The sequence below is a fragment of the Leptopilina boulardi genome, unplaced genomic scaffold (assembly GCF_019393585.1).
Source record: "Leptopilina boulardi isolate dan_hultmark-lab unplaced genomic scaffold, ZJU_Lbou_2.1 LbouV2_25, whole genome shotgun sequence".
NCBI classification, from domain to species: Eukaryota; Metazoa; Arthropoda; class Insecta; order Hymenoptera; family Figitidae; genus Leptopilina; species Leptopilina boulardi.
In genome coordinates, this window is record NW_026137807.1 from 410,220 (window position 1) to 429,414 (window position 19,195).

Consider the following 19,195-nt stretch of genomic DNA (forward strand, 5'->3'; position numbering starts at 1 on the left):
TTATTCTTTCAGATGAATTTTCATTTGTTCGAATTATTATTTGACATAATTTCTATATAACCGATTTTTCATACCACAGAATTTTTACTTAACCGAAAAATTATTTAACAGAATTTTTAATTGATAGAATTTTTATTTGTCCGAAATTGCAAATGGCCGAACAAACAATCGAGAGAAATATTTCGGCGCAATTTTGAAAATTAACCAATCAAAAATTATCCATAAAATTGTGATTGGTTGATTTTAAATATTGCGCCGAATTCTTTCTGTCGGCCATTTGCAATTTCGAACAAATGAAAATTCTATCAATTAGAAATTCTGTAAAGTGAATTTTCGGTTATATAAAAATTCTGTAATATAGAAAATTGTTTTGATGAAAATTCTGCAAAACAATAATAATTCGAACAAATAAAAATTCGGTTCAAAAATAATTATGATAAATGAAATTTCATGAAATGAAAATTCTAATTAATGATTTTTAAATAGATTATTATTATTATTATTATCATGGGTCCCTATTTACATTGTTAAAAGTAGACAATTACAGTTTTAAATTTAAAAAAAAATTTGAAATTTGAACTAACTTTTGTTTTGTCTGTCTATCTGATTCATCCATAAACTGTGAAACAGCTTAAACATTCACAGCTATAAAATTATAAAAAGCAATAGATTTATTGTAAATAACTATATTTCTATACTTTAAAGAAGTGATAAATAAGTGATATTAAGTTATAATATTTATTGCAATAAATATTTAAGCTATTTCAAATAAAAATCTTTTTATTTTTCTTAACAATATAATATAATATATCCACTAATATAAACTAATATCCTAATATATCATATACAACAAAATATTATATTACATATTTTAATTATAAATAATTTTTATAATAATTTTACATAATACTCTTGGTTTATAATTTTTTTTCCCATAAAAAATTTCTTATGGAAATATTTATTTTATATATACAATTTTTTTTTTTGATTTGACTATCTATAAAAACCAAACTTTCAATGGGATCTTCTTTATTGAGAAATTATAAAAAAAAACCCAAACTTTTCTTTACATATAAAATTCAAAACTTGGTTAAATACAGACAATTTTTTCTACAACGAATATTTTTTAAACTTTTAAACGAATGAATATTTACAGTCTGTCTTCCAGCTTCTTTTTCTACTTAATATTTCACGAAGCACAAAAATTTTGTCCCACCTAAATATTAAATTTGCACTTTTTTCACTAAATTATTTGTGCTCTCTCTGTCTCCCTCTATCTCTCTCTTATTCCCAAAAAAAGTTTTGTTTTCATTTTCTACTCAGTAATATAAAACTATAAACTATTACCATTTTATCTTTAAATAGAGTCAATAAACTTTGTTCTATCGTGAAGAACTAATTAAAGCCAAGTATGAAAATTAATTTAAAAAATCATATAATTGATTTTCTCAGTCAAAAAAAAATTTTTTGTTCCAGTATTATTTATATATTAATGTCTAGAGTCCATTTACATATACATATATAGTATTATATATATGTATATTATGATTACACAATTCATCAAGTAGAAAATTATAAATTAATTTCAAAATTATATCAAGAATTCAGCATAAATTTTTTATAACTATTAAAAACTAATCAATAAAATTAAATATAGACAAAAACAAAAGAATTGAAAAAAATCAAAACAACAATATTTATTTCACTCTCAAAACAATATGAAAATCTATGGAAAATCAATAAAAATTTTTCTCATTTTGGAAATTTTCTATATAATAAATCACTTGAATTATTCAATTACTAACTGATCTACTTCCACTTCCACTATTTGAACCTCCTCCACCTCCTCTTTTGATATCTGATTTTGCAATAGCACCTTGCGCAATTCCATAATGTTCATAAGCGTCTTTTCCATAAGTTACACTCGACTTTTCACGATTCAAACTTCTTTCATTGCTATTGGACTTTATTGCCTTGGGTGTCTGAAAAGGAGAAAAAAAATTTAATAACATCACTTTTTCACTATAATATAAATATATGACATGAGTTACATTTATAATATAAAAAAAATATTTACATATTACTATATGAGTAAAATGGTAAATGTTATAACATTATTAGCCACTGAAACTAATAATAATAATAATATTTGCTGCTTTAAAAATATGAAAAATTGACACTATAAAATGATAACAAAAAAAAAAAATAATTTTCTCTACCTCTTTTTTCTTTTCTATAGGTATGAGATAATAATTTATTTGTTGGTGATTTTAATTTCCTAATAGCGAGCTTTTGCTTTCCACTCTAGACATTAAACAAACACCTTCATTGCGTGGAGTGTTTGGTACTTCTAATAGAATTTTTCATTTTATTTCTCTCGCGTTCGTGAAGCGTAATTTAAAGCAACGTTTCTGGCTCAAACTTACGCGCTCATTGCAACAGGTGTAGTCGAGTGAAAAACGCTATTACTTTAACAGCATGAGGGCTAAATTGGATCGCTTTTTACAATATTCATGAAATAAATAATTCTATATGAATCGGATTTTAGGATTTGTTTGAATATTACAATAAAAAAAAAAAAAAAAAAAATGATAATAATAATATAATTCTGATAATGGAAAAGGTGTTTATAAGCTTCTTCATTTGCTCTTTAAACTACAAATAAAAACTGCGAGAACAAATTTTTCCAATTTAAAATTGTAAAACTAAAAAGTAGCTCTTTCAATTCTTTTTGGACTAGATCACAGATTATGCGAAATTATATCACGCGTTCCTCGAAATTAGATTACGAATTTCGTCGAAATATGTCGCGGATTCTACAATATCAAATCACAAATTCCGAAAAATTAGATCACGCTCTCCTAGAAACTAGATTACAGATTCCGCGAAACTAGATCAGGGACTTCGTTAAAATATGTCGCAGATTCTACAATGTCAAATCACGGATTCCGCGAAACTAAATCACATTTCAAGTGGAACTAAGTCCTGAATGTTGCAAAATTAGATAACAGATTTCGCGAAACTAAATTACGTATACCGCGAAATTAAATAACGGATTCCGCGAAAATAAATCACACTTTAAGCAAAACTAGATCACGGATTATGCGAAATCCGATCACGCTTTCCTCGAAACTAAAACACGAATTTCGTTAAATTATGTCGCGGATTCTACAAAGTCATTTCACTGATTACGTGAAACCAGATCACGCTTCAAGCGTGGTCACGGATTCTGCGAAATTAGATTCCGCGTTCCTTGAAACTAGATCAAGAATTTAGTGAAAATATGTCGTGGATTCTACAAAATCAAATCACGGATTTCGCAAAACTATATTACGTATACCACGAAATTAAATCACGGATTTCATGAAAAAAGTGTCGCGGATTCTACAAAATTAAATAACGGATTCCGCAAAAATAGATCACGCTTTAAGCAAAACTAGATCACGGATTCCGTGAAATTATGTCGCATCTTCTACAAAATTAAATGACGGATTTTGCCAAATTCGAACACTCTTTCCTGGAAACAAGATTACTGATTCCGCGAAAATAGATCACGTCCTCATAACTAGATCGCAGATTTCTTTAAAATATGTCGCGGATTCTACAAAATCAAATCACAGATTTCGCGAAACTAGATTACGTATACCGCGAAATTATATCACGGCTTTCATGAAAAAAAGTGTCGCGGATTGTGCAAAATTAAATAACGGATTCTGCGAAAATAGATCACGCTTTAAGCAAAACTAGATTACGGATTATGCGAAATCAAATCAGATCTTTTCCTCGAAAGTAAATCTCGAATTTCGTTAAATTATGTCGCGGATTCTACAAAGTCATATCATTGATTACGTGAAACCAGATCACGCTTCAAGCGTGGTCACGGATTCTGCGAAATTAGATTCCGCGTTCCTTGAAACTAGATCAAGGATTTAGTGAAAATATGTCGTGGATTCTGCAAAATTAAATCACGAATTTCGCGAAACTAGATCACGAATAGTGGGAGACTAGGTCGCGGATTATGGGAAATTAGATCACGAAATTGATGAAAAAATGTCGCTGATTCTGCAAAATGAAATTAAGGATTTCCGCGAATTAAATCACGTATTTCTTGCAACTAGATCACAAATACTGCGAAACTACATTACGGATTTCCTGAAAAATGTCGCGGATTGTGCAAAAGTAAATCACGGATTCCGCGGAAATAGATCACGCTTTAAGCAAAACTAGATCATGGATTCCGTGAAATTATGTCGCATCTTCTACAAAATTAAATCACGGATTTTGCCAAATTCGAACACTCTATCCTGGAAACAAGATTACTGATTCCGCGAAAATAGATCACGTCCTCATAACTAGATCGCAGATTTCTTTAAAATATGTCGCGGATTCTACAAAATCAAATCACGGATATCGCAAAACTAGATTACGTATACCGCGAAATTAAATCACGGATTTCATGAAAAAAGTGTCACGCTTTAAGCAAAACTAGATCACGCATTATGCGAAATTCGATCACGCTTTCCTCGAAACTAAATCTTGAATTTCGTTAACTTATGTCGCGGATTCTACAAAGTCATATCACTGATTACGTGAAACCAGATCACGCTTCAAGCGTGGTCACGGATTCTGCGAAATTAGATTCCGCGTTCCTTGAAACTAGATCAAGGATTTAGTGAAAATATGTCGTGGATTCTGCAAAATTAAATCACGAATTTCGCGAAACTAGATCACGAATAGTGGGAGACTAGGTCGCGGATTATGGGAAATTAGATCACGAAATTGATGAAAAAATGTCGCTGATTCTGCAAAATGAAATTAAGGATTTCCGCGAATTAAATCACGTATTTCTTGCAACTAGATCACAAATACTGCGAAACTACATTACGGATTTCATGAAAAATGTCGCGGATTGTGCAAAATTAAATCACGGATTCAGCGAAAATAGATCACGCTTTAAGCAAAACTAGATCATGGATTCCGTGAAATTATGTCGCCGATTCTACAAAATTAAATCACAGATTTTGCCAAATTCGAACACTCATTTCTGGAAAGAAGATTACGGATTCCGCGAAAATAGATCACGTCCTCATAACTAGATCGAAGATTTCTTTAAAATATGTCGCGGATTCTACAAAATCAAATCACGGATTTCGCGAAACTAGATTACGGATTTCATGAAAATATGTCGCGGAATCTGAAAAATTAAATCACGGATTCCACGAAAATAGATCACATTTTCCTCGAAATCAGATCACGGATTTTGTTAAAATATGTATGTCGCGGATTCTGTAAAATCAAATCACGGAATCCCTAAAACTAAATTACCGAGTTCGTGAAAATATCTCGCGGATTCGGAAAAATTAAATCACGGATTTCGCGAAATTAGATCGCACTTTCCGCGAACTATAGATCTTTTAAAAATTTGTTTAAAACTAATTTTTTCTATATCTTTATGTGTTGTGTTAAAAAAAAAAATATTAAAACCCATATTTTCGTCTATACCTGATTTAAATGTTGCATAGCATTAAAACTCTGTAGAACAAGTTGTGAAGTTGCAGTCATTGTAAGATGAGTGTTTGATGATTTTTTTTGCATTGACTGTGATTTTCCATTTAATTTTTGATCAGCAGCGATTTGTAGAACCGTTGCAGATCGTGTTCGTCTCGCTGGCAATGATTCGATTCGACTTCCATCGAGATGAGAAACTGGCGCCGGAAATGGAGCCGTTTGCGAACGATGCTTTCTGACTGGCGCCTGAGGACTTCTAGATATAGGATGTTCAATAATCGCTTCTTCAACTGCTGGACTCGAAGTCGACGACTCTAAACTTGGACCACGAATAGAGCCGGAAGCCTCGCTTGAAGTTCCGCTTGGCTCATGATGACTGACCACTGCTTCATTAAATTGAGAATGACTGCGGAATGGTACATAAATACAGTGAAATCAAATTTTACAATTTTAAAAAGTATGTTTTAAAAAGTTTTTTTTTGAAGACCATGTGAGAAATTCCCACCTGATCTAGTAAGGTAAAATGTGTTTTGCAAAAAATTAAACATCTTCTAAAATGATAATATAGATTTTTGGCTAAAATTTTCGGAGATGATGATGCACCTTGTTGTTTTCATGAAATTTGCTCCTGAATCCAAATATTAAGTCAGACATTGAGAAAGAAGAGCAATTTTCGAGACACAGCTAACTGTTAATTTTTTGAATTTCGAAAAAAGTGGATTCACTGATTTGCCATTATCTCCGGATGTAGTTGACATATTTCACTTTTCTTTAAAGCAAATTAAAGGTAATTAAATTTCTTATACAAAAGTATTTATAACATTTTCTACTCAGACTGAAAGTTTAGGAGCTATTTATGAATTTGTCTGGAATTTCTCATTATTTGAAAAAAAAATTTAGAAGTATAAAAATACTTTTTTATAAGTAATTTAATTATATTTAATTAAAAAAAATTTTAATCGGTCAGCTACATCTGGAGATAATTGCAAATTAGTGAACCCACTTTTTTCGAAACTCATAAAATTAAAATTTAGCTATATCTCAAAAATGTTCTTTCTTGATATTTGACTTGATATTCGTATTCAGCAACAAATTATTTAAATTTTGTAAACTAGTGTTATTTTAAAAACTAAGTTTTAAGTCACATTTTTGAACAAAAAATAACAACAAAAATGGCGTCACGTGAGTTTGTGAGTGGTCCAGGTAGCAGCGCCATTGCGAGCTAGTGGTCAATGAATGAACTAGAAAACACATTACTTTACTATTTACTGCTTTTTTTTAATCATTTTTACGTTAAATTATAGTAAATGAGTAGACTAGCGATGTTCTTTGAACCCTTCTCTAACATTCCTCAAAAATTTAATCTCAAATCTTTTTACATTTTAGAAAAAATTTGAGAATTCTATAAATTGTCTTCTTCCCACAATACCTTAATTTAAAATTAAAAAATTTTAAAGAAAGTAATAATAATTTTATTGAATTAATTACTAATTATTAATTTTATTTTCATAAGAAAAAAAATATTAATTATATATTGATTTTTTTTGATTTTCCAACTTTCGAAGCTCATTAAGGGGTCTACCCACTTTAGACGCGCTAAAATGAAGGCTGTTTTCAAGAACTTTTCTGATTGGTTTATATTATAAATATTGACATACAAGTTGTTAGACTAAAGAAATACACTTCCGAAATACATGAAAAAATTTTTGTTATTTGTTTTTTTAAAATTTTATATGCATGCAAATGGTAGTTGAAAAAAAATCCCCCAAAAACGATGGGTCCACGCTGTTGATGAAATCTCTGACATGGATTGTCCGAAACCAAAAAATCAAAAAGTTTTGGATTCAGTGTGGTAATAGCTATTGCGCATATCAAGGGATTTTTTATTTTTGCAAAATTGACAAAATGGCGGACATTTTTCGAAAAAACTAACACACGGTTTTCTTTAATTTTTCGAAAAATGTCCTCCATTTTGTCAATTTTGCAAAAATAAAAAATCCCTTGATATGCGCAATAGCTATTACCACACTGAATCCAAAACTTTTTGATTTTTTGGTTTCGGACAATCCATGTCAGAGATTTCATCAACAGCGTGGACCCATCGTTTTTGGGGGATTTTTTTTCAACTACCATTTGCATGCATATAAAATTTTAAAAAAACAAATAACAAAAATTTTTTCATGTATTTCGGAAGTGTATTTCTTTAGTCTAACAACTTATATGTCAATATTTATAATATAAACCAATTAGAAAAATTCTTGAAAACAGCCTTCATTTTAGCGTGTCTAAAGTGGGTAGACCCCTTAATATTGGTAGATTAAAATTTCAATAATTATTTAAACAAATTATTTTTGTTATTTATTTTAACCTTTTTTAAAAAGGAACCAAAAGAATATCTTTTCTAAATTTTGCAATTTTCTTAGATTTCAGAATAAATGGATATTAGAAAAAATAATAAAAATATTATTCTAACAATTACGTTAAAAGAGTTGGTCTTAATTTTAATGAATTTATCAATTATTTCAAAAACTATACTCGCTTCCTTTGCTTTGACAACAAAAAGGGTTTTTCACTTCTATTATAGTCGTATTTGTTTTATGACATCACTGCCGCTGTTCCCAATTAAATGAATGTTTTATTAATTAACTTACTTTTCCCCTGTATAAAACAAAATCAAAAACAAATGCGCAACGAACCTAATTGTTTCCTTATCGCTGCTACTCGACGAGTCAGTGGCAATTTTCCTCAATTGCTCATTATTAAATGGATAACCTTTGACATTGGAGATAGTTAAATCGCTGAACTCGGAGTTCGATTTATTTATTGGCGACTGACTTCCGGCGAGTCTCGTCGTATCAATAGTTGAATCGACCCCATTCCCTTGATAGGCCAATGTGGGATCTCCATTGGGGAAACTTGCAAATTTAGCGACAATTTTTCTCTCTTCAGCAACTTGAGGGGCAAATGGAATTTTTCTCTCAATTGGTTTCGATAATGAAATTAAATAATTATTTTTATTTAATAATTCATTTCGATTGATACGAATTTTTTGATTTATATCATTGCCATTTTTTCTTATAATCTGTTGATTTTTTACTGTTACTTTATTGTTTTTTCTCATATTTTTATCGACACTTAAACGTCTTTCGGGAAAATGTCTTCCTTTCATATTTTCCTCTTCTTTTTCAATTTCTTCATCCTCATCGTTCTCATCGAAATCTTCGAGTTCAGATTCATCTTCATTTTCCTCGACTATTGCACTTGATTGAATCCATTCACGAATTCTGTCCTTCTTTTTTGAACGATCAACTGTCGTCTCAATTCCATATCGCGTTAGTGTGTAAAGAAGTTGATTTTTTTCTTCAAGAGAACTGTGAAAACTGTACATCGAGGGACATAATTCATCTCTTTCGTCTGCACCACCTGCGAGAGAAAATTGTACTTTTAATTTTTTGCATTAAATTAAAAGCGCGCTGGTTCATTGGTTATATATTGGATTTATATGAAACGAGTTTCTCATTTCTAAAATTAAATCTTTTTCAATTTTTTTTTTTTTTTTTTTTTTGAAGGAATAATCTACTATATTTTTAAAGATAATTAAAATTTTGTTAGTATTACGATTTTTGAAATTATGTATATGAATTACAAGAATCAGTCTCGATAGAAACGGAAAGTTAATTTTCGAAATTCGAAGTGTTACATATTCTCATTCCACAGTTGAATGTGCGCGCTAAGCCAGTTTGTCCATTCCATTACCCAAAATTCTCTATATCCCCATTGCACAAATTACACTTCTGCAATTTGAGCTTAATGAATTGTAACAGTAATTCGAATACCCCATTACGACTTCGAAGTACATGTAGTTTGTTAACTATCAAGCAACCTTTATATAGCTATAAACCATATATGTATACCATCCCTTAAAAGTTAGGGTAGAACACTGTATTAGAGATCAGATTCCAAAAATGGACCATTATTGAGTTTTATTGACTATTCATTTTATTACACATCAAATAAAAGTATATATGATGTGAAATATATATCTAGTAATGTGAAAAAAACATCGGGACACTTGAATAAGTTCAAAAAATCGTTAGAATTTTCATTTAATAGAATTTCAATAAATATATAAATTGAATTGAGACGAATTTTATTTGGTTGAATTCATATAAAAGAAAATTATATGCAATTAAGTTCTACTTAATAAAAAATTCATTAAAATGGCTATTATGTTAAATGAAAATTCAAGCAAATAAAAATTCTGTGAAGTGAATTTTCGATTATAAAAAAAAAAATCTGTAATATAGAGAAAACGGTTTAATGAAAATTCTGCAAAATAATAATTCGACCAGTGACTTTTCTTAAACATTTTTTTTTACAAAATTTATTTTATTTTTAATTTTTATATCTAATTAACATAATTTCAATAAAATATATTAAATTGAGGGCCTGAATACATTGGCATTTTATATTAATTAATGTATATTAATTATTATTGAATTAACTATTATAAAATTGATAATAATTTTTTATAAATTTTTAATCTTTCAACAAATATTTTAATTAATAATATATATATAAAAATTTAGAGAAATAAAGGGATTTCCTTTGTACTTTTATTGCTCGAAACTCAATATCCAGCTATATTGATTTTTAATAATCCTTCAGTACTTATTAAAGGGAATTAAATTAATTCCATTGCTGGATATATGAATGAAATAACAAATAAATAAAATGATATGTGAATAAAATAAAAATGAAATTTTCATTTATACAAAATTTAAAGATAAAAATATTAAAATACTTTATTAGAACTAAAAATAATAATTTTAATTTTAATTAATGAATCATTTTAAATATAATAATTAGATTAGTTAAAACTAATAAACATATAGAAAAAACTGTCTAAAAATTTTTATTTGAGAGTGTCGAACGATCTCTGAAATTTTTTGGCATTTAATTATGGACCTATAAAAACGGCACTGAACGTGAAAATGATAAACATTGATTTTAAAATACTTTTTTCTTGAATCACGGACACTTTTTACAAAATCGACGAAAACACCATAAAGATCCTTATCTTATAAATTTCCTAAATCCGAAAGATTGTTCAAAACTATACAAAAACGCGATTGTAAAACGATAAATAGGAAAGTAATATAATAACAGCTTTATTACGTCCTGCAGCCGTTAGGTGGCAGAAGCATGCAGGGATCTCAATGTCGCAGCTCTCATTATATCAATTTCCTACTTTTAGTTTTACAATCGCGTTTTTGTATAAATTTGCACAATCTTTCGGATTTAGGAAATTTATAAGATAAGGATCCTTGGTGTTTTCGCCGATTTTGTAAAATATGTCCGCGTTCCGAGAAAAAATTATTTTAAAATCAATGTTTATCATTTACACGTTCAGTGCCATTTTTATAGGGCGATAATTAAATGACAAAAAATTTCGGAGATCGATCGCAACTCTTAAATGTCATAAAATATAAAAATAATTTAGTTCATTAAAATTAAATGTAATAAATTAAATTCGATTTAGATGAAAATAAAATTAAAAAATTAAAATATATATATAGGTATATATCTAACCTGAACTTTTAATAACGATGCGTACCGTTTAAAGCTTTTTCTGCTCCTAATTTCGCTAACCATCTATCTTCCACGTACTTATTGACTTCAAGCACACTAATAGGTCGTTTTTCCAACTTAGGGTCTAACAGTCTTTTGAAAAGTCTGAAAAACAATACATTTTTTTTTATTTTAGTTAATTGTCATTGGTGCAATTATAGGTTATGTTTATGAAGTTTAGTGTGAAAATACACAAGCTTAAGTTTCAATACAAATCAATGATGTTTAAGTCTTCATTACTTACATCAAAAATATTAAATAAAAACTGATTTTAATTTTTGTTATTAAAAAAAAAAACAATTAAATTTAAAAATTTTCGAAACGAAATGCGACAGTATTGCCAATTGCTGAAATTTTACAACGGAATAATATCAAAACATAACCTCAATCATATGAATGTACTCTGTTCAAGAAATGTTATAACAAATCTTGAACAGAATACATCCAAGATTGAGGTTATGTTTTGATATTAATCCGGTGCAAAATTCCAACAATTGACAATACTTTTTCTAGACTAATCTAAAAATAAATAAATAATAATAACACAGCCACACAAAAAAAGTGCCCTGGTTAAGATATCACAGTGCACTACCCACAAGTATTTTGAGCCGCTAAACACGAATCTAAAGTCCGTTTTGCTCCTGCACGTGTACGTTTCTTTCTAACCTCAAAAAACATTTCACATTTTTGGTGGTATAGGATTTTTTTTTAAATTGATGAATTTATATGATACTTGGTGTTTAGGGGTTTTTGAGGTCACTGATTACGAATTTGAAGTCAGATTTTGAAAATTCAAAATGTCGGATCCAATATGGCGGAAATTTTTTTTGAAAATTAATTATTTTTAAGAATTATTGAATTTGTGTGGAATTTGTTACTTGGAGGTTTTAGGAGCCGCTCATTACGAATCTGAAGTTAGCTTTTCAAAATTAAAAATGGCGGATCCAATATGTCGAACGAAAAAATAAAAATCATTCGGATCGATTTGAAAATTGTTTTTGGGGGGGTTTTTGAGGTCGCTGTTTAAAAATCTGAAGTCAGTTTTCAAAATTCAAAATGTCGGATTCAATATGGAGGACGAATTTTTAAAAAATTGTTGGATTTTTATGAAACTTGATACCGAGAGTTTTTTTGTGGTCGCTGATTGAGAATTTGAAGTTAGATTTTTATAATTCAACATGACGGTCGCGTAATCTTATACTTATTCTTATACTTCTTATACGTTTATTTCAAGTTTTATAAAAATCAAACAATTTTTTAAAAATTCGTCCTCCATATTGAATCCGCCATTTTGAATTTTGAAAAACTGACTTCAGATTCTTAATTAGCGACCCCAAAAACCCCCGAGTAACAATATTCAAGCCGATCCGAATGATTTTCATTTTTTTCGTCCGCCATATTGGATCCGCCATTATGAATTTTGAAAATCTAACTTCAGATTCGTAATGAGCGGCTCCTAAAACCCCCAAGTAACAAATTCCATAAAAATTCAACAATTTAAAAAAAAAATTTCTAAAAATTAAAAAATCATTAATTTTCAAAAAAATTGTCCGCCATATTGAATACGTCTATTTGAATTTTCAAAATCTGACATCAGATTCGTAATCAGCAACCTCAAAAACCTCTATACACCAAGTATCATATAAATCCATCAATTTAAAAAAAAAATCCTATGCCACCAAAAAATGTTAAATGTTTTTTGACGTTAGGAAGAAACGTACACGTGCAGGAGCAAAACAGACTTCAGATTCGTGTTCAGGGGCCCAAAATACATGGGGGTAGGGTATTTTGATCTCCAAACCCGGGCACTTGTTTTTTTTTTGTCTGTGTAATAATAAATAATATCTATAAATAAATTTTTCGAATATAGAAGGAATTTGATTGATTAAAAAAAATACTTTCAGATAATTTTTCTTTAAAATATTTTGAAAGTCAATGAAAACCTATAATACTTTTTTGTATCTTGGTCATTATTCCTAAATTTAATACTTTTAGACTTAAATTTCATTGAAATTAGGTGTATTTAAAAAAAAAACTCGAAAAATTCAGATTTTAAAAAATTCTTAGACTCCAAAATTTGAGCAGTTATAAAAAAAATAAAAAAATACGTAAACCTTTTTTTTTCTATAAAGATCGAAAAAAAATATATTTACAGTATTTACAAAATATATTCTTGTAATATCATCAGTAAAAAAGAAAAGTTATTGTTATATTTGTAGTTGATGCAATATATTATATGCTATATGTAAAACGTAGTAAAATAAACAGCATACCTTTGCGCTCGCGAACTAATTAGTTGAAACAATTTTGGTTTCTTGGCAATATTAAGAGTAGCTGAATGCCAGTTTAAGTATCTAGTATATCTAGGATCGTCAGTTGCCGCTTTCTGCCATGGAAGACAACCAGTCAAACAAACGAAAAGTACTATGCCAAATTGCCAAACATCATGAGCCGTAAGTGCTCTATAAAATTTAATACAATTTTTAGAATTGTGAAAATTTCATTTCCCCCCCCCCCCTTTAAAAAAATTCAAAATCTCTCATGAAAAAATAAATTATAAAAATTTGTAAATTAATTTTTTTTTGTAAATATTTTTAACAAATGTGTTTAAAAAATATTTTTAAATAAATTTGTTATTTATAAAATTGTTTAAAAATATTTTTTTAATATAATGAATTATATATTGTAAAAATATGATGAATATTTTGTGCCAAAGATGCATTAATTTTATTGCATCTTTATAAGTATATATTTATTATTTATATACCTGTATGTTTCGTCAGTGTCCAACTGCAACACTTCCGGTGGTGAATAAGGCAACCATTCGTTATGTCTACGAACAACTGTATTTCCTCGTCGTGTTTCGCCGAAATCGCAAAGTTTAATTCTGGAAAAGTCACTCTTAAAAATAAGTATATTGTCGAGTTTAATATCCCGATGGACCAATTCTCTACAGTGAATATGATGAACTGCAGCAGCCAATTGTCTCGCTACTCTTTTAGCATGTAATTCCCCAAGACCAGTTTCCGTCACGTTTGACGTAAGATCCCCTGAGAAAAAAAAAATAATTCCTCAATATTTTCAATTTCCATTTGAAAAAAAAAAAAAATAACACGAGACAAGAAAAATAAAATCTATATAAGCAAAAAAGGACAGAAAAATTGTTTTAAACAAAAAATTATAATTTGCATAGAAAAATAATTTATAATAAATAATAATTTAATGAAATATAGAAAGAATGAAATTTTTTTTAATAATAATTTTTTTTTCTAAATCACGTTGATCGTAAAAATTGTGAACTTTAACGAAGTAATATTTTTTCATTCATGCATTTATATTGAAATAAGTTAATAAATTAATTTAACATGTGGTATATAACTATATAATCAAGAATTTTGCTTGGCACGCAAAATTATTATTAGCTCAAACAACATTGTATTGACATTTTGGCATGAAATAAAATATTTTCTCTTACCAAGTGGTGCATATTCTTGACTGAAGACATAAAAACCAGCCGTTTCGAATGCAATATCATAAGTGGTGATAATATTTCTATGTGCCGATAGATGAAGTCCATAATGAAATTCTCGAAAAAAATCGGAAATACTTGTATAAGCCTTTGGTAATGCTTTTAAAACCATTTCCGTTTGAGTACTACGATGATCAGTCAATAAAATCTTTCCAAACCAACCTTCACCCACAATTTGAAGAATGTCAAATTCATCAGCTAAATTTACCTTTAAATAAAATATAAAAATAAAATTTGCCTCTTCTTATCTCATTTCAATGAATTCGTTAAATTCTTTCAAAAAAAAACATGTATTTTCAATTAAAAATTATAAACGTTAACACTGAAAATAAATATATTTTTCAATTGAGAGTATTCTTCTCATTTTTATGCAACTTTTGGGACGCATGATTATGTTCTAAATATCATAAAGTTAGAGTTTTCATTTTATGGAATTTCATTTGTCATAATTATTTTTGAGACAAATTTTTATTTGTTCGAATTAGTATTTTGCAGAATTTTCATCAAAACGATTTTCTATATTACAGAATTTTTATATAACCGAAAATTCACTTCACAGAATTTCTATTTTTTCTAATTTTTATTTGTCAGAATTTTTATTTTCTCGAATTTTCATTTAACATAATAGACATTTTAAAGAATTTTTATTGAGTAGAATTTCATTGCATAAAATTTTCTTTCAAATGAATTTTCATTTTTTCGAATTATTATTTAATATAATTTCCATATAACCGATTTTTCATACTACAGAAATGTTACTTAACCGAAAAATCATTTAACAGAATTTCTAATTGATAGAATTTTCATTTGTCCGAAATTGCAAGTGGCCAAACAAATAATCGACAGAATGATTTCGGCGCGATTTTTAAAATCAACCAGTTAAAAATTATCCATAAAATTGTGATTGGTTGATTTTAAAAATCGCGCCGAAATCATTCTGTCGATTATTTGTTTGGCCACTTGCAATTTCGGACAAATGAAAATTCTATCAATTAGAAATTCTGTTAAATGATTTTTCGGTTAAGTAACATTTCTGTAGTATGAAAAATCGGTTATATGGAAATTATATTAAATAATAATTCGAAAAAATGAAAATTCATTTGAAAGAAAATTTTATGCAATGAAATTCTACTCAATAAAAATTCTTTAAAATGTCTATTATGTTAAATGAAAATTCGAGAAAATAAAAATTCTGACAAATAAAAATTAGAAAAAATAGAAATTCTGTGAAGTGAATTTTCGGTTATATAAAAATTCTGTAATATAGAAAATCGTTTTGATGAAAATTCTGCAATTATGACAAATGAAATTCCATAAAATGAAAATTCTAACTAATAATTTTTAGAAAATAATCATGCGTCCTATACTTTTTTTACTGCAATATATTCTATAATTTCTATCCTCTTAAAATGAGAGAAAAATTAGTATGTAATAATTTTATTTCAAGGAAAAGATTTTAGGGGATTCTAGAAAAGGATTTTTCCTCTCAAATGAAGAATATTTTTCTCGAAGTGAAAGAGCAACTCTAAGATGTATTTTTAAAATTAACAATTATAGAATTAATACAAAATATTAAAAAATAAAAATTTTGTTTATTAATTTAAATTAAAAAATGCTCAAAAAATGTTGGAACAAAAATTTTTTTGTGTAAAAAAGAAAAATATAAATAATAATATTAATCTATATATTAATAACAATAATAATAATAATAATTAATAATAATAAATGTTCTTCAAATTAATATAAATAATAATAATAATATGAAAGTTAAAAATACAATACTTCTTGTGATATAATAATTATATGGTTAATGTAATTAAATGTGAAAACATAAAATAAATCATTTAAGAACTTTCATTGAGAAAATAAACTTTTTTAAAAGCATAATAAATTATATAGATTTTTTAAGGAGTGATAAGTTTTAAGATGCTTTGGAAGTTTGTGAATGTTTTATACATTGGATTGGGATTTTAATGGCAAGAGCTGTAGCAAAACTATTCAAGTTATGATCCTTATAAATAGAACCCCTTTTACACTTGAAACATTAATCTATATGGTTATAAGAATAATGAAAATTTCCACGAGATTTGATTATTATTTTTCGAATATTAACAAAATTTACCTAAAAGTACATTTTTATTGGACAAAAATTAAAATATATTATTATTATTATATATTAAAAATTTATCATTTATTTAATTATTTATTATACATCAGTTAGATTAATAATTTCTAATATTTGAAAATCATAGGGCGAAATGGCACCATGGGTCCAGTAGACCTAAGCATTTTTTCGAGCACAAATTAATTGAATGTATAACTTTTGAATATTTTTTATATTTTAATTAGAGCTGTGCAAGTTTTTAAAATTCGAATCGCTCCATAAGAATTAACATGGGCTCGAATCGAATATTCGATCCGAGCCCATACAAATTTCGAACTTTTGCACAGCTTTAATTTTAATATATTAGTTTGACATATTCTTAGTAATTTTGTAAGTTTTTTGATGCAACTTAGTTCCACGGAGAGAATTAGATGGTAAGATCCCGAGTCGAAAATTTCCCCTCTTTTCATCCTCGATTTTCTCAGCCTCTTTTCAGCCTGAAATCATGCGCTTATTTCCAAATCTGCATGTTTAGAGGTTGAAAAGAGGTCTTGGAATTTTTTCTTAATTTGAATTTTTCCAAGTTTCATTCCTCCTAAAAGTTTTATAGTATTACGACAAAGACCAATAAATATATCTTCAATAGGGTCAATAAATAATGTCCATAAGAAAAAAAATCCAATTTTTACATATTTTTAATTTTATTTTTGTTTTTTTAACCTCTTTTACGCCTCTCTAGTCATCTTTAAACCCTCCTTTCAGCCTTCAATATAGCAGATATTTCCACTTTTGCAAATTCGAGGACGAAAAGAGGGTATGAAAGTGTTGGAGAGAATAAAAGGAGGATAAAAGGAGGTTTTTAGAGAACTTATAGAGAGTCTAAATTTCGACTCGGGATCTTATGATCTTAAGATGGTTAAAAGTAGATGGTTTCCGGTATACACAGTTTTCCTAAAAGTATCAAATTGAGACCAAAAATTGCATCAAATCTTTGCAACGTTTTGATGAACATAAGTTATATCAAAAAGAGATCGTTTTGTGTATCATTTTTAGAAATGATACACGAAACGGTCTCATTTTTTGATGCAAAAAATTTAATCAATTTATATCAATCATGGCCGAATTGAATCGACTCAAAATTAAACGAATTTTTTTCAGATATTTTGGTAATAGTACAATTGCGGAGACCATTTCACTATTTAATTTGAAAATGAAAATAACAGAAAATCAAAGACAATGTGCAATTCGATAATTAAAAAGTGACAGCTTATAAACATAACCTAAAATGCATGAGAAAAAATTTGTCGATAAAATCAATATAGCCGAGCTTTTTAGAAGGTAGATGGCAGTTTTGCTTTTTATAAAAACGATTCAGAAAAAATTTAAAGAAAGAAAATAAATGAGTGCTGCCATCTACCTTCTAAAAAGGTCGGCTATATTGATTTTATCGACAAATTTTTTCTCATGCATTTTAGGTTATGTTTATAAGCTGTAACTTTTTAATTATCGAATTGCACATTGTCTTTGATTTTCTGTTATTTTCATTTTCAAATTAAATAGTGAAATGGTCTTCGCAATTGTACTATTACCAAAATATCTGAAAAAAATTCGTTTAATTTTGAGTCGATTCAATTCGGCCATGATTGATAGAAATTGATTAAATTTTTTGCATCAAAAAATGAGACCATTTCGTGTATCATTTCTAAAAATGATACACAAAACGATCTCTTTTTGATATAACTTATGTACATCAAAACGTTGCAATAGAAAAAGATACAACTAAGTTTACTGTGTACCATTATTATATGCTACTCGGTACTATCAAAGATGTTATACAAATAATATGGTAATGTTACCCACTACAATCAAGACGTTACTCCGTACAATCTGAATTGTAACTGATAGAATTTAGATAGCTGTCCATATATGTAAGATCAAATACCTGGTACTATCTAGATAGTACCCCGTACCATCTATTTCTCTCCGTGTAGATACAAAAGAATAAATTAGCTTCAAACATTAATAATTATAAATTTTTAATTTTAACCTAAAAAGTCACATTTTATTCTGCAAAATAAATCAAAAGAATAACCTTAAATTTTTAAGTCATAATATTTAAATTTAAAGAACTCATAAATTTTTAAGTACACGGAGAGAAATAGATGGTAAGAATTTATGATCTTAAGATGGTAAAAAGTAGATGGTATCCAGTACTATCATTATGCTACTTAGTACTATCAAAGATGTTACAAAAAGTATGGTTATGTTACCCACTACAATCAAGACGTTACTGCGTACAATCTGGATTGTAACTGATAGAATCTAGATAGCTGTCCGTATATGTAAGATCACTGGGAATCAGTAAAAATCACTGATTCTCAGTGAAATTTAACTCGCGAATTAAAGAAAACTGAGCCACTGAT

The 19,195-nt window shown here is 27.9% G+C and overlaps 1 protein-coding gene across 1 annotated transcript in view; it reads right to left on the bottom strand.

Moving 5' to 3' along the window:
* Positions 1 to 468: 468 nt before the first annotated feature.
* LOC127280779 (uncharacterized) overlaps positions 469 to 19,195 on the bottom strand; it is a 28,191-nt gene continuing 9,464 nt past the window's right edge. The window contains exons 3-9 of the mRNA XM_051304036.1: positions 14,615 to 14,876; positions 13,907 to 14,189; positions 13,413 to 13,601; positions 11,126 to 11,244; positions 8,205 to 8,931; positions 5,503 to 5,914; positions 469 to 1,982 (exon numbers count right to left, since the gene is read on the bottom strand). Of these exons, the coding sequence (XP_051159993.1) occupies positions 1,794 to 1,982; positions 5,503 to 5,914; positions 8,205 to 8,931; positions 11,126 to 11,244; positions 13,413 to 13,601; positions 13,907 to 14,189; positions 14,615 to 14,876 (2,181 nt within the window). The 3' untranslated portion in view covers positions 469 to 1,793. The remainder of the gene's footprint in view (positions 1,983 to 5,502; positions 5,915 to 8,204; positions 8,932 to 11,125; positions 11,245 to 13,412; positions 13,602 to 13,906; positions 14,190 to 14,614; positions 14,877 to 19,195) is intronic.